Source organism: Thalia democratica, chromosome 1 (assembly GCF_965202585.1).
Source record: "Thalia democratica chromosome 1, ktThaDemo2.hap1.1, whole genome shotgun sequence".
NCBI lineage: Eukaryota > Metazoa > Chordata > Thaliacea > Salpida > Salpidae > Thalia > Thalia democratica.
This window is the reverse complement of record NC_139165.1, coordinates 62,941,960-62,959,641: the sequence shown is the minus strand read 5'-3', so window position 1 is coordinate 62,959,641 and position 17,682 is coordinate 62,941,960. Positions and strand designations below refer to the sequence as shown.

Sequence of the window (17,682 nt, the reverse complement as noted above, 5' to 3'; positions counted from 1 at the left end):
ATAGTCGTTTTTTTAAACATACTTGATTGGAAATTTTGAAGAAAATAGTATACTCATAATAATATTTAGTTAAACACATATACTATAAGAAACGTAGAACTAACAACATTGAAATAAAAATGTAAATTTAGTTTAATTGAAATTTAAAACAAAGCTATAGTTTATAATTCATATGCACAGAGAAACTATTAAAAAAAGTCATGCAAAAGTAATTTAAGAAAAGCGAATAGAAGAAAAGAAAAAGTATCTGGATTTAGAGAACACGTGTGTTAAAGTAATTCATTAGATAATAGTTCAAATTTTTTCTCTAGTGAAATTTTTCAAATATTTAAATATCTGCTTGTATCAAAAATCCACTAAAATATACATTTTAAACTATAACCTTATTAGAGTTTTCTTTAGGACCAATTTGATCATACTAATGCTTACATAGCTGAACCATATATAATGCATTGTAAGCTTGTTTGGTTTATCGTCTATAAGTGTTTATGTGACGATTTAAAAACGATGAAAAAATGTTTTAATGGTAAAAATATCATTTAAAATAATTTCAACTGAAAAGTGTAACAGAAATGCTAAACTAGAGTAATATTTACTAATACTATTTAATAATTTTTTTTAAACATTTAAAGCTTAATTATGCCTTATTTCTACAACTAAAATGGTGTTTACAAGACTTTTGAAACTAATAATTTATTTTATTTTTGTTTTATTTAAAGTTTAGAGTAGTCTCAAGATACTTTTTTTCCTCAGCTAATTTTCCATTAAAAAAAAAAAGTCTAACTTTAAATGGTTATAGTGATAGTTTTATTTATATTTATTTTATTAATGTAAAAAAAAAATATCATGTAGCAAAATGTTTAAAAAAATCAAAATAACAGTTGAGTGAAACATTCTACGTCAAACAACTTTAATTACCTAATTAAGTTACATACCATAGAAATCTAATTCAAGCTACTGTTGTTGTATTTTAAGCAGATATTTTCAAATCGTTGAAAAATAAAATTTTTATTAGTTAGCAGGCTGACAAACTCTATTCATTTTTTTAAACTTGTTTTTATATTATTTCTATTTAATTTCGCAGTAATAATATAAGCTTTAATATTTCTAGACTGTAAAACTAAAACTATAAATCTAAGCTTATAAGCTTTGCAGGATTTAAAATATTTAATAGTTTTATTTGTAAACAATCAGCTCGATTACTACAGTTTTGAAGCTTGAATATTTTAAAAAGTAAAATAATTTAAAAAATAAAACTGAGCATTAACGAAATTTCTAAAAATTGGTACTTTAAGCTAATCTTCGTTTAAATTAGATTTTTCATAAAACTAAATTTATAGTCAAATCAAAAACTTTCAATTTTTTATATTATTAAACAACAAAAAAAGCGTTCAAAAAGTTTGGTCTAAGGACCTGGTGTACAAAGGAACCTTTCGGTTATCGAGTCGTACACCACATGCTAATTTATAAACAAATAAAGCTTTTACTAAAAAATGAAGAAATCAAAGTTTTTAATCAATTTCAAAATCTTATTTAAATCTAAAGTAAATAGAACAGTTTGAATTTTATAAGTTTCACTATTTAACAGATATTTATCACTATTTGATTATAACTTATTTATTTGCAATTATTTTAAGAAAAAATATCTATCAATATCATATAAAGTAAATTTTATAAAAAAAAGTTTTGATGTATGAAACCGATATTAAAACGTTTTTTTTTATAACAAACATATTTTCATATATACTTTAATTTAGGAGAAATTAAATGAAACCACTCAAGTGTGTCTTTCGACCAAAACATTCTTGAAATCGAATATAACACATTTCGAAATAAATTCTTTCAGCTGTAGTGAACAACATTTGCTTCAGAATTGTAATATTTTGACAAAATGTAACACGGAAACAAAAACTTTTAAACAATAAATTTAGTATTATAAAAGTTAACAGTTGTTTGTATGTAATAATAGTGAAAACATAAGTACTCTATAAATTTTAATCAACCTTATAATGTTTAAAATGTATCCAAATGATAAAAAGCAACAAAATATACTTTTGCTGCATTACAATTAAGCAAAATTTTTGATCGAATGATTGGATTTTTAGTGTGGTAAAAAAATATGTTTTCGAACAAACACTGTTATTAATCTCAATATAAATTAATAAAAATATTTTACTTTTTATCTAAAAAAATTTACAGAAAACTAAAACTTTACTAGTTATATAATCTGGGTTAAAAATACCTTTTTGCACATTGCATCTTAGTGTAGAAATTTTTTTGAATTTTATAATTTTCAGAATTGATAACTTAAAAATGTATGAGTACACATAAAAAATTAAGATAAACAAAATCAAAATTGTTATGATTTAGATAAAGTCAATTTATAAATATTTAAAAATGTAAATCACCTAATTTTTGTATAAAAACAAAACTACTTAAGTCGTTAAATTTAAAATTATATAGTAACTTTTAATAAAATTGTTTCTAAGAGTTAAAAAAATATTAATAAAATCTAAAACATACAAAATATCATAAAATTTGTTTATTAGTATCAGAATTTGCTATTGAAGTAGTTCTCAAACTTTATTTTTGAAATATTTAAAATTAAATAAAAAAATCAAAGTTCAATAATGTCATTGAGAAAATTAATCAATTAATAATTATTCATAACTTTATTTCTCGTCCTACTTCAAAAATTCAATGAAATGCAAACTACTAATAATAATTTTCAGAAACTTGCTTAAACTATTCATGTTTGACATCAGATAGAAAAAAAATTAACTTAATTTATAATTAAATGCATCATTTTAACAACCGAATACTCAGACATGGACATGACGTGCAAGTTGCATTATTTATTTATAAACTGGTTTGCCGTTTGAGTGAGAACATAAATATTAAAATTTACAAAAATAAAAACAAAAAAACTGTATAATAATTATTTAACTTTGTTAATTTTAGTTATTAAAAAGTACTACATACAATGTTACTATGGAAATTATATAGTTTAAACACATTACACTTTTTAATTGATAACTTATTAAAATAATGTGTTTTCGCTGTGCTAACTTAACAAAACAGTTTTAAGGAAATTTTGAAAAGTAAATTTGACTTACTTTTAAACAACTTTATTTTGTGAGCTAACGTTGTATCAAAGTACGTTAAATTCATTTTTCAAAATTTAAAAACTGGTTTTAAATTTATACTGCTAGCATTATTTTATATAAATTAATCAACAAACGATTTTATAACTTAAATTATCTACTAAAATAAAGCTTTTAATTTTAATGTTATTTAACGCTTATTTTATTAACTTGTCTTTTAAAGTGCTTACTATATAAAAAAACTCAGATTTCTTTAAGTACTAAAACTTATTAATTCTTTAGTATTAATTATTTTTAATTAGTCTTTAGATATAGTTTTATAGTATTTTTTAATGGAAACAGAAATTGTAAAAGATATATCTAAAATTTTTAAAATATTTTTATAAGCTATTATATAAAAGACAGGGAAAAGTAAATTTTATGCAATATTCGAAACAGGTTTTGAAGATCATATAAGTTTGAAAATTAACAGTATTATTAAGATAAGTATAATGTCAATTTTATTCACTGTATACAATAAAAGAAAGAAAAATAAAATATGTTGTTATTAGTAGTAAAAACAGTGATTTCTTTTAAATCTTATCAACACTGTGTTTATACCAAAAGAGCTTTGAAAAAAATCAAAATTCTATAACTTTAGTAACCCATTGCAAAATTCTTGTTGTTTTTTGTTTCAATTAAAATTTCCAAATAAAATTTAGTTGACGAAATTTTAAATCTTTTAGTATAAACCCTCTACTTACTATTTATTTTAACCTAAACTTAAAGAGGACAAGATTTTTATTTGTATATTAGAAAATTATTTTTTTTATAAATGTTTGATAAAAAAGGAGCTATTTATTTATCTTATCTAAAAATACATCTTTTCGCTAAAAACACAACTCTTAAATCAAAAAGTATTTCAAATAAAAAGTTAACATATTTTTATAATGAACTTTTATTGTGCAGTATAATTACATCTATATGTAAAGATTTAAATCATAATGTAAATTGTAGCGAAAGACCAAAGGTTGTAACGTACATTTTAAACCAAAATATAACATTAAAAACTAGTTTTTATTATTTTTTACAATTGTAAACATAACAAAAAACAGTAAGCTTTATATAAAAAAAAACTAATGTAATACTAATTAGTTGAAAAAAATACTAGTTAGTGTTCACTATAAGGTAAACTATAAAACAAAGTTATATAAATAATAGATTACTAAGCATTCCTTAAAAATCAACTTAATCTATAGAGTTTCATTAAAAGTTTATTGACTCTACTAATTCAGTTACAACAAGCAATATTTACTCGAAATTTCTCAACTTTATATACATATTTATTTACAAAAAGTAGTAACACGTGTTAAAACATAGTTTTATATCTTTTACTTTAACACTTCAAACGTATAGCCTAATAAATGTTTTTTTAAGTCTGATTATGTTTTACTCTTTTCACTAAGATGGTAAACCTTTTATTTTTCACGTAACAAAAACAAACGAAAAATTGATATTTTACGTTTTTAACTTTTGGAATCTACTTAAACACCACTTAATCGAACAACAAAAGCAATTATAATGAAAGGTATTTTTTTGAATACGTCATAAAACAACAAACAACAATTGAAAAGATTTGAAGGATGACCAGAGAGCCATATTATTACTGATTTTAGTACAACATAGAACTGATTTTCATTTATATAAAAGTTAAAATGAAAATTAAACAAAGCAAACTATTTCGTAAAAATATTATTCATTTATACTATTAGAGGAAGGTTTTTAAAAGTATTTATATACCATTTGCAACTTATTGTTAAAAGATACTCATTTTGTTTTATATTTTATTTCACAAAGCTTTTCAAAACTATACAAGTTCCATTTTCAAGCGATAATTGTTAAATAAAATTTGAAAAAAATTTGGTTAGTGAACAGCTCAAAAAATAACTTTTAATTATGACATATGAAATATTAAAACAAATACAAAATTTAGAGGTTTAGCAAGTAAAACTAAAGTAAAGGTATGTTTATTAATAAAATGTTAAAAATTTTGCTTTTTTATTTAATGCTATTTGCGTATTTAACTTAGGTCGCTCTTCCTCAATCAATATTGATATCAGGCTGTAGATTTTGCTTGATTATTTCGTTCCAAAACTTTTTAATAAATTTATAAGAAAAAATACCTTTACTTTAGTTTGACTTGCTAAACCTCTAAATTTTGTATTTATTTTAATTTATTCAAACGTCATAATTTAAAATTATTTTTTGAGCTGTTCACTAACCAAATTTTTTTCAAATTTCATTTAACAATTATCGCTTGAAAATGGAACTTGTATAGTTTTGAAAAGCTTTGTGAATTAAATTATAAAACAAAATGAGTAATCTGTTAATAATAATTTGCAAATGGTATATAAATTAATCATTTAGTTCACCAATTTTTTTTACACGCTTTTCTTTAAATTTAAATAACAGCTATATTCAATAATTTTCCTGACTAAATATAAATTATTTACTGTTTAAAAACCTCACTAAAGAACTTTATAAACAGTATTTTTAACCTTTAAAATAAAAAAATATATAAAAGTGAAAAAGTAGATTTATTTTTAAATCATGAAAATGTTTTAAAGCATACAAAAAAAAACTATGAAGGATAACGAAAAACTAAAGGGTATTTAAATAAGAAAATTAGTAATTAAGTTTAGTAACTTACTTCTTATTAAGAGCTATTGTTTACTTGAAGTTTTTGATTGGTAAATTTTAACTTTCAAAATGATACATGTAATCTAATATAACTCCTGTGAATTTTAAATATTTAGTTAACTCATAAAACTAAAACTTGCTGAACTAACTTCGAGCTTAAAAAATTTGAAGTTAGTTAAAAAACACTTTAAAATAATGACCAGAGTACACCAAGTTAAGGTTGCGAATATTTAAACAAATAAAAAACTTTTTATCCGATCTTAAAAAAAATCAAGCAATCATTTGAAAAACTGAAATTTACATAAAACAGTGCTAACCGAATTTATGTAACCAAAATCATTTACTTTGAATAAATTGTATAGGTAATTTGTATATTCTTATTATAAATACTTAAGTATGTTTTACTATAGTTTAACAAATTCTATAACTCTTTGGTTAATTGTTAAAACAAGAAAAACTTCTTACTCTGAAAAAACCGTTAATTGAAAAAAATATCAAAACAAAAAAGTTTAACATTAATAATTTGCATAGCTTGAAAATACTGCTTACAACTAATCTTTGATAAAACTATTAATTAATAAGAGATATACTAATCTGGTAAAAATTGCACCAAGTTTAAAACTAAACAAGCTATTCAGAATAAAAAAACACGACAGGCAATACTTTGGTAAAACATTATTCAAATAATTACTAAAAAACTTAAGTTAACTAAAAGTAGCAACAAAAGCAAAGTGAGCATGGAACTTATATAGGATGTTACGTCATAAAGATTTTAAAAGCCCACATAGCTACTTTAGCTTTATCCAACTCACTAGAAATGACTAAAATTTTCTATTATTTACCTATAAATTTGAAATTACAAATAATATCTAAAATCTCATAACTTAAAAATTCATTTTTAAGTTAATTGTTTTAAAATAAAGTATTTTGTTTAATAAGTATTACAGTACAAATTGAGTTAAGTTTTTGAAATTCTAAAAGTAGTGCAAACTTTAAAAAGTTATTCTCCTAAAAACATCTACATTAAAAAAAATTAACTTATTAGTTTGTAATATAAAAACTTTAATTTAGATAAACGTCAATACAAAACTTTATTTAAAAACTACACATAAGATAAGTTGCATCATTCATTTCAAAAATATACTAGTAATTTATTAAGTGCGATCATCAACCAATTAGTCGTGCATCTTAAAAACAAAAACTTTGCATTTATAGTTTATTCGTTTTATTTATGTGCACATATAGTTTATAACTATTATTTTTTTCAAATAAATAAATTAAACTTAACTTACAAAGCGTAAAGCATTTAAAGGATAGATTTACTTAAGTTTTGTATATTCTTCTCCAAAAAATTAAGACAAGTTCTTTAAATGTTCACTCTATTTAAACTTTTACAAAAATCAATATAAACAATAACAAGTAAATACCTTAAAAAGAATATAACATTCAGATCACAAAATACTTTACTTTCTAAGTAAATACATTTTGGTGAGTTTTAACTAAACTTTTTACTATTGTAATATTTCTTTTAAACCTTATTTTCTTCATGTATAAACTTTTAAACCTAGCTAAATATACTTGTAGCTTGTTAAATTTTGGTTCTAACAACTTAATACAAAATTTTTACTTATAATTCGGTTTAGGCTTTTACTACTTAGAGTTAACTTTAAAAAGAATATCAACATAAAATAATGTAATAGCTTGAAAAATATATATCGATGATAGTTAACTTTCTATCTATCAAATAACAAACCTCTAAACTTCTTAAGACATGGTGGCAACAGATTATCTTCAGTCCTTTCTGATAAGTTGTCATCCCAGGTGTTAAGAGACCTTGACGATCCAACCGGGTCATCATACAATATTCTATCCGATGCTGTATTGAGTTTAGAAATAAAAACAAGAAAAAACATTCAATATAGAACTAAAATATTTTTTTATGAGTTAAGGCAATAGAGGGTCAACATTACTTTTCTTAAATAATGAACATTGACTTTATATAAGAGCTTAAGTAATATACTATAAAAAACTTTTTAATCAACATATATATTTAAAGTAACTTTTAAGTTATAGTCAGTTTAGTAAAAATTCTTAGATAAAAACGTATGTAGAAACAAATTTCATCGTCGATTTTCATAGAGTTTATTAAAATTAAATTACACATTTACTAAAAATATATTTTCTCTTTAATTTCTCAATCAATTTACTTAAAATTTCAAGAAATATTATTGAGAAAATCGATTTGTTACAATTAAAAATATTAAAATAAAACGTGGGCACTTTATTGCAAAACTAAAAAGCAATCGTATTTATTTTAGAAAAATAAAATTTACTTTAAAAATTTATAGAGTACGATTGTTTTAATTAAGTTAAGATTAGGCTGAGAAAGTTGGAGAATAACTGCTTTAATACTTTAAGAGCAGATAGAATTTTAATGACTTATCGCCTTTTTAACTTGGGCTTTCATTGAACACTTATGTTTCAAAAACTAATTTGAGTTTAAAAAAAGGTAAAAGTCAACTGTTATTTAGGTTAAAGATCTTAACTTAAAGTAGAATGAGATCGATTTGTAAAAATTACCTTACTCTCTTTGACACTAAGTTTAGAAAAGTTATAAAGAATATAAATTTTCTGATACACCTTTTTAAATTCTAGAGAAAAAAAGTTCAACAACTATTAGTTGAAAAAAAAAACTGAAGTATAAAAGACAACAGAAAAACAGTTTTAATCGCTGATGAAATACCTCTGGCAAAAATGGGGCTGCTATGGACACTGCTCAAATATTTGCCAACCTTTTTCTTCAAACTGCTTAATGTGCTGCTTTGAGTCGATTGATTTTTACTTCCGCTAGATTGCGTGGAAGTGCTAACTTGTGTCTACAAATTAAAACAAAAACTATTTAGTTTGAAAAAACCAAAATAAAATATTGTTTAAAAAATGTTCGACTTAAAATGGTTTTATATGGTGGGTAAATTTTCAAAATCTAATGTTATTCTTACATCTAGAACTACAAAGTTTATCCTACATGTAATTCAAGATACATACTAACTCAAGCAACTGTGAAATCCTTAAAACTTTCATTCTTGTATAATTAGCTAAAAAGTTTGCAAAACTTTGACTTTTAATTACGATGTAATCCATTTTTTTACTCAACATTTAGTAAAATACTTGTTATAATAATTCAATACAACAATAAAAAGTTAACTTAATTCAAATATTTCAAATTGTATGAGGTCAGTTTTATAACAGTGCTTTTACACAGTATAAAAAATTGTATATAAACTCAAGTATAGAAAAATATTAAACTATTAAAAGCATTACCTTTTTGAGTTCTTTCAAGTTATCAATAACTTCATTTATGACATTACGGCTGAAATCTTTTTTTCTTAAATTATCATTAGTATGTTCACTATACTTTAAGTTGTCATTAGAACCATTTATGCGAGGTCTCTTCGTTTGCAAAGATTGCTTTTTTGTTTGTCTAAAAACTTCAACTTCGTTACTGCCATTATTTGGTTCTTCTACATGCTATAGAATGTGTAAGGTTTTGTTAAATTTAATCAACTTAATAAAAAATGTTTAATCGTACTTTTAAAATTTAACCTGTTGATATAAAATTATTATGTAAAACAAAATTTAATAAAAAATGAAGGATATTGTTGATAAGTCTAGCTTTTAGCAGCACACAAGTTGCATAGATCTGATTAAAAAGCTTATGGCTGAGTATAACTAAATTGTATAACTGTACGGTTAAAAAAGACTTCATACAAAAAATATTTAACTTGGTTTGCGGTTTTGTGCTAAACTTGTAAGGCAATTTACTGTAAACTATTTAGTTTTTTCGTTGTAGCTTGTGTTTTATATCTTAAGTGGTTGTGTATTTAGTGTTCATTATAATAAAATACAGATATTGATAATTTGTAAATTATTTATATTGAAATTTCATATTCATAAGCTTATACTACGGTAACTCTTCTAAAATAATAAATATATTTATTGTAAGATACTTAAAAAGAAGTACATATTGTAGGCCTGCTGAGCTGCCTTGTATGGAATCAGATTTCAAAGTTTATTAATACTTAAATCAATTTATTATTTCATTTCTGCTAGTAAACGATGATTAATTTATAAAAATTTAGTAAAGAGATGCACCGCTTATTAATTACGTACTGGTATTACTATTGTTTGTATCCTAGTATCTAACTGAAAATTAGTTTGTAACAGTATGATAATATATCTATTTGTTTTTATATTTTGAGTAGGGTTATTTATACTGTAAATAATACTATTGTAACTTGTTTTAAATTAAAAAATTTAAAGTTCTCGACTTAAATGTCTATAAGGAGATTTTTATCCAATATTTAATAATTAATATTTATGTAATAAACTGTTAAAATAAATACTGTTAATAATACGATAAATTCCATAAGTTTGTTTTAAAATTTATATGTTTTTAAGACAGCATTTGGTGAATATACTAAGTGTTTACAAAGAAAACATGCTTTGGATAAGCAAATAAGTAACTAAAATAAAAGTAATCATTATTTAAGTTTTTAGTTTATTTGTAAAGTTTTAAAATAATTCAATATTTTACAAGTTCTTACGTACATTGATTTGTCTAATAATGATTACCTTTTTTGACGCATCTGTTCTGAGATTTATTTCTTTAGGAAACTGCATCGGCGTATTTTTCTTGGTTGGCTTCAAATTTTTTAGTTGTTCAAAGATATGATTTTCATTAAGAAAAGGTGATTTTGCTTCGCTAATAGATTTTCTTCGCAGTGATTTTATTCGTTTTTCAACGTAGTCTTTTGCTAGTGAAAAAAAATTAATTAAATCACTGTTATACATTTAAAAAAATCTTTAGTAAGAAGATTCTTAATTAAAATGTTTACTGTCAAATTAAAATACCACCTTTTATTTTTAAAATAAATCAATACTTATTCAAAACCGTGGAATGCAGTATTACTTTATTTTCAAACACCTGAAACGGGAGATTCGCTCGAAGAAGATGATTTCTGAGCTCTTATGCTTTTTTGACGTTTCAATATTTTACTATTGCTTGAGTTTTCAAAACTTTTAGGTGAAGTAGATTGGGTAAAGCACAATGAAAGCGGCCTATCAGGAGTCAGCGGGGGTAGTTTCAGAACTTTTAAAGGCTTATTGTCAATTAACGAAGGCACTGATGAGAATTGGTTGCCTTTATTTTCCAACTTTGATATAAAGGAAATTTTTCTACGATAGTTTTCTTTTGATGCATCTAAGTCATCTATCGATATTGCCTATTTAATTTTCAAAATTTACTTTAAAACTCACAAAAAATATTTTAACATAAATGTTTTCAATACTTTTATTAAGAGTCTTGATTTTAACTTTCTGTTTATAATAACACTATCTAAAACTATTTTTTAGACTCAGTCTATTTCATTAGTGTATGCTTGTCCGAAAATTTATTTAAAGTTTAGTATTTTAATGAATAAAAAAAGTTATGTATACCAAAAAAGTTTTAAAAGTAAAAAAAAATTATATTTTTAGATAAAAGGCGGTATATAAATACTTGTACGGACCACAACTATGTCTACCCGAAAAAATCATATTAAGAATTTTACAATTATTTTGAGTCTTAAAATCAACTTTAAAACAACAAAGTGGTTGAAGTAAACTAAACATACATAAATATGTATTCTACTTTCCATTTTATTTTGCAGCTTTTTTCAATATGGCCTAAGAATTATTTAAAACTATTTTTATTGTATTGTAAATATAAAAAAAGTTATAATGTGTTTTTGTTTGATAAAATTTTGCAAAAATTTAGGATCTACTTGAGAATATTTTAATACGATAAAAAATGAAAAAAAAAAACTTTTTGTATTGCGTGAGAAACGAGCATCATTGCAGTGTTGGGTGAAGGAGGTTTACTTGCATCTTTACCGTTGTGTGTTGCTAGAGAGTCGGCTTGAGCTAAAAATACAATTTCAAAGATAATGAGGTAGACACTAAAATTTCATTTTGAAACTTTATAAGGTACTTTTAGATTTCAATAACTAACATTTTAAACTATTTACTTTTTAAAAGTTTTTTGACTAACAAAGTAACGCGCACTCTACTATAAGTTATATAGATTAACTCTGAATAAGTGTATAACAATATAACATTAATCGATAAATTAGGTAATTTTTTCAATAGTTCTTAATAAGAAGTTTTTTTAGGTAAGCACCTTTACGATTTTTATTATTAAATAACATTTAGCTGAAAACAACTCTTTAACTAATCATAGTAACTAATAAAAACAATATTTTATTAAAATATGACTGTTGTTTTGGCATAGAGAAAATTTTTTGTTTCGTTTAATTATGAAATAAAGTTTTACTACCTTTTTTAAACTGTTTTTTTTATTAATATTAAAAGAAGCTTTTGTATAGAAATAAGACAACACAAAAACTATAAAATATATTTTATTGTTATCTAGTAGTGGTTTTTATTTAAAAAAAACTCATTTTTTTAGTTTTATAAATTTTTCTAAAAATTTTAAAACGCTTCTATATGTGAAACGTAAAAATAATAAAATAAGTTAATAGTATATCGTAAGAGCAGACAAACATTTGAATCAATTTCAAGCTTCAAAAACCGGAGGTAAATATTTTATGTTTGAAGATAAATGTTTATGTAAAATTTATAAATATAATTAATTAACTTTATAAATAAAAAAGTAGTACTACATAGTTTTTTTCGATATTCTAGACTATAAATAGTACATGCTTATTTTTCATAACTTAATATACTTTAACGAGACAATACAAATATCGTTGTTTAATTAAACGTTATAAACACTTGATAAATATGCTTGTAAGAAGAAACAATTTTACAGAACGCGCGTTGGTGAAATTGTAACATAAGATATAAAACTTCGGTTAAATGCTCAACTAATTAGAATAATGATTATAAATAGCTGTCGATGGAAATAATTTTTTATGAAGAATAAGAAATAGCATAATATAGTTTATTATATATAGTTATATAGTAAAAATCTAACCGCCGGCGTGAATATCAGAAAATTTATGATTAGCATTAGATTCCTATACATGCTGATATTGTAACAACTATAAACGAAAGAAGAAATGGACATTCTTAAAATATTTATCATCTTAAAACATGAAAAGATCAAACGACACATTCAGATCAGCTGAAAGCCAAAAACTATTGACTTAGTATATTTCATAGGCGAAAAAATTTTTATAAAAAAATAATGCTAATTTACTTCTTTCATCTATTACAAATGTTTTTTTTAATTTTTAAACCACTGGATCTTCTAACAGTTCATGAGTATAAAAAGTTATAGATTAAGTTTTATGTATTTTATTAGTAAATGACATAAAGTGTAAATGATTATTAGCGTCAAGGTTTTATTTAAACTCTTAACTTAACTACGCCGTAAATTTCATGATAATTCGACGACAACTAAGTATTAAAAAAATAAAACGCGCTTAGTTTATTTTTCAGAAATGTCTAAAAAATAGACAGTTAAAGGTTTTGACATCTAGTCGACACAAATTTTTCCTCCATCAGACAAATGTTACGAGATAATTACGTTAAAAAGTTATTATACTGAATTCCTGAAAGGATATAACACTAAGCAGCATATGAGCTAATGAACAGAGTAAAGCTAGCAAAAAATGTTGATAAAATATAACACTGATTTTATCAGTGTTATATTTTATATAAAGAAGTTGTTTGTTGTAACAAAGAGTACTGCAAAATTAGCACAAAACTTGTTTATCAACGAAGTAAAACTTTGTTGATACAAAAATCTTTAACATTTTCGATTAAACTTAAAAAGATTTGATTTAAATAAAATATTTACCAGTAAAATTTATTAGTGATTAGTGTTGTTCATCTTTTTAGCCATTGATTTGGTGTGTGGTATGTATTTTATTGGTAGTTTAATCTGTAAGCTACACCTTCCCCTTATAGATTTTAGGTACTTTTCAATTTTGATTTTTTGGAAGGGCTATTGTTAATGTGCTTTTGGCTTTAGATTTTGAAATTATTGGATACTCAGTTGATTCCTTAGAAAGATTTGTTAATTGTTGCTGCCACATTTTGAAGTGATTTTGACTAAATTTGCCGTGGTGAAACTTTGATAACATAACGAATGGCAAATAGTAGCTGAGATCAATGTTCTGCAAGATGAAGACAGGTTCTGAAGAATTTTGACAGGAGATGCTTGTTACAGGGATTTGTTGCTTTGGAATGTATAATTGGAGATTGGTGACTTTGGAATCGTTGAATATTTTGGTTGTGAAAGTTTTAATTTATTCAGTTTGTGCATTGTATAAGTTTTATGTTTATTTAATCACTGTAATTTGTTTTTTTTCTTTTTATGTTAGTGTCTTTCAGTTTAAGTGGCTTAGGTCTTAATGCCTAGGTCCTTCGTTGGACAATAAACTTAATAATAATAATAATAAAACATTATAATTACTAAAAATATTATAATTGAAAAAACTGTGTTTTATGTTTAATTAACTTCACATATTTTGTTTTATCACAAAGAAAAAACATGTTCTGAAGTTAATTTTAAATCATAAAATTGAAATATAAAGAGTAATATGTTTAATTAAAAATTTTACCGCTAAAGCTAGTATAGTGTACATTGTTATTTTTAAACTTGCAAACTGTTAAATGTATGCTTCTAATTTTCACGTTGCATGCTAATAAAATAACTAAAAAGGCTTAAACTAAATTGACAAGTTTTCTATGCTTATAGTATGGTATTAATCGGCGGTACACAGTTTAGGGTTTTCTATATTGGGTAGATCTTAAATTTGCACAAAGGAACACTTTCGCACGAAGGGTAAATTTTGAACGGGTTGATTTTTTTTTCTACTTTTTTATTCTTACCATCACTGTTAACCCTTACCCTCGGTCGGTAACTTATTTTCCTTTTTTTTTTTGATTTTTTATTAATTTATTTTTTATTTAAATTGTTTTTGTTTTTTTTTATTAATAATTCCTATATCTTTTTTATTTTATTTTTAGTTTTACTATCACTGTTACCCCTAACCCTTCCCTTGGTCGGGAAGTTTTTTGTTCTTTTTTTATTAAAATTTTTTATCTATTTTTTTACTCTCGTGAAAAAATGACCCTTCGTGCAAAAATGTCTTCGTGCATAATTGACCAGTCTCCTTCTATATTATTAAAAAAAAAAATTTATTTACCATTTTATTGATTGTTGTATTTTAGCTAATTTTTGAAATCACATGTTAACCAGCTTAAACTAATTGCATGCAGCTTTTTAAACTACTATTTGAGTTTCAAAACGTTATATGTCATAAAATGATTAGAAAAAAAAGCCACTACTAAAAAAAATTAATAAATAAAAATTAACTTCGTGAAATATCTTAACTGGCATCGCATTAAATTTACTACAGCTGATTTGTTTTATCTATTCAGTATATCTTAAATTTAAAGTTAAACTTAAAAACAAACGCGACCAGGAGATTTAATTAGTAAGTTAGTGTATATGGCAGTAAGTAAAATACAAAGTAGTTTAAAACGACCATTTTTATTGTAGAAAAAAGCTAAAACTTGCTAAGCTAAGAAACCTAAGCCTTTATCAGCAATCAGCTTTATTAGCAATTCACAAAGATGTTTACTAAGCACGTTACGTGTGCACAAACAGCTAAAAATACTTTAGGTACTAGTAAACCTACTCGAACAAGTAATGCCGAGCTAAACTTTGTATCTGACCACCACAATGTGGTATCAGAACACCATAAGGTAATAAAAGAGCATTACTATGTTTAAAAAAATATATGTGTTAGTCGAGGATCATAAACTCGTTAAAAACATTGTATTATATATTCAATTGCAGAAAATTTGTTCAAGTACCATTTAAGTAGACCTTCACTACGAGTTAATAAATAATGTATGTCTTACTAATTTATGAAAAACTAACTAAACGTTTTACTTAAGGTTAATAATTTAATTGCATACTAATTTTTCAACTTCAACAAAATGTTAACTATATTTTACTTTAACCAAAAGGTAGGTTAAGTGTTTTTTATTACTTGTAGAACTTTATTTAGGTAATTGAAAATTTAATTATATGCAATACCAGAAGCTTGAATTAAGAAAAATCATTTAACAAAAAATAAATGATTTCTATACAATTCCATTAACTAAAATAATAATTTATAATATGATGCCAGTATGCTAACTTAGATAATTCTATCATAAGAAATACAAAACTCATACTACTTATTTTAACATAAAAGAAAAATTAAGTTAAAAAATAACTTAGTTTTAAACTTTGCTAAAGTTACCAGCTTCGGTTTTCATATTTAAAAGTTTATAATATTCAGAAAACTGAAATTTTTATGTGCTTTGTAAGCTTCTGTTTTAAGGTTTGAATGTCTAAATAAATTTCAGATTTTTTAAACAACTATAGCTAAAGTTATAAAAATTTAATTACTTTCAATAATTTATTGTTACAAAAATAATTTAAACTAAACTTTATAAAATATCTAAAGATTAGTTGCACTAAAATTTAAAACGACAGTTTTAGCACACAAAAAATTTGTTGACTGATGACGTTTCGCTGCTCATAAAATATGAACAGCTCTACAGAGTTATCATAAAAATGCATGTAAAATTATGCAACTATCGGCTAAATGAAACTATTTTAAACATATACTTTACAAATGAAAACAAGACGTAAAATTTTATCTAATAGAAAAATTATATTTATGTTTTTTAATTCAAGGCTTTTTTCAAAAGCAACAGCATATATTTTGATAATTAATTTTAATTAAAAGCTTCCAATCTAGTTTTTACAGTTAGCCTAAGCTTTATTATTTTAATAACACATATATCTAACATTTAATATATAACTTTGCATAATTTTAAATTATACAAAAACCTTAAATAGACTCTGTAGAGCTGTCCATATTTTTAAGCAGCGAAACGTCATTAGTTAATGAAGTATTTGAGTGCTAAAACAGTTTTTTTTTTTCGACGGGCTTGGCTAGTTTAGATCTTTGGGATTTAACGCCTTATTATGTTTTATCTTTTTTTAAATAACATGTTTGCTTATTTATTTTATAACGCTATAAATAATTAGACTAGATAGACTGTGTACAGCTTGCTGGCTGAATCTAGTCCGACAAGTATAAATTTATTTATGGCCTGTGACGTTCTTTTTTGCAAAGAACAAGTTGATTTTTTATTTCTAATTTAAAATAAGAGCAAGCTATTAATTTGAATTTAAGTAAATAGTAGTTCATAAATTGACTATCTAACTATAATTTTGGTTTTAAACAGTTTGCAACTTGTATTAAACATTTAATTTATTTTTAAACTACGCAATTTTTAATGACTTCTTTTAAAAAATTCCGGGCCGCATAAGACTTTTTCTAGCCCACCGACTCAAAAAGTTAGCCATCTATGTACTATACTCTAGCCAGTTTAAAAACTAAAAACAGGTTTATTTGACTGTAAGTAATGTTATTTGCATGTTAATCCTTCTGCTTTCTTAATTTTATCAAGTCTTATTAGTTAAAATCACCACGGAGACATTTGTCATTGTCAATAATTTATTCACCAAAATCAAAGAAAAGAAACAACAAAAAGTAAACAGTAAAGTAAAATGTGTTAAGTTTAGACACAAATAAAAAAAATAATTACTATCTTTGAAAAACCTTCTAGAGACTTAAAAATTAAAAACATTAAAAAAACTAAGTAGTTTTATTGTTTTCGAAACCAAAACAAATGCTAAACTTTTGTTTAAATAATAAATACTTACCAAGTATATTTTTTTAATGCAACAAACCAAAACATTTAGTTATAATTTTCATTATAACTTAAAATTTATTAACAAGAATATAATAGCGATATATTTAAA

At 23.5% G+C, this 17,682-nt stretch overlaps 1 protein-coding gene across 3 annotated transcripts in view; it reads right to left on the bottom strand.

Annotated features, from left to right (window-relative positions):
* LOC145849112 (uncharacterized) overlaps positions 1 to 17,682 on the bottom strand; it is a 50,323-nt gene that overhangs the window by 15,464 nt on the left and 17,177 nt on the right. For all 3 annotated transcript variants that reach the window (XM_082954194.1, XM_082954196.1, XM_082954195.1), the window contains 6 exons: positions 11,647 to 11,744; positions 10,768 to 11,065; positions 10,416 to 10,597; positions 9,105 to 9,311; positions 8,527 to 8,659; positions 7,537 to 7,659 (listed from right to left, as the gene is read on the bottom strand). In XM_082954194.1, the coding sequence (XP_082810320.1) occupies positions 7,537 to 7,659; positions 8,527 to 8,659; positions 9,105 to 9,311; positions 10,416 to 10,597; positions 10,768 to 11,065; positions 11,647 to 11,744 (1,041 nt within the window). The remainder of the gene's footprint in view (positions 1 to 7,536; positions 7,660 to 8,526; positions 8,660 to 9,104; positions 9,312 to 10,415; positions 10,598 to 10,767; positions 11,066 to 11,646; positions 11,745 to 17,682) is intronic.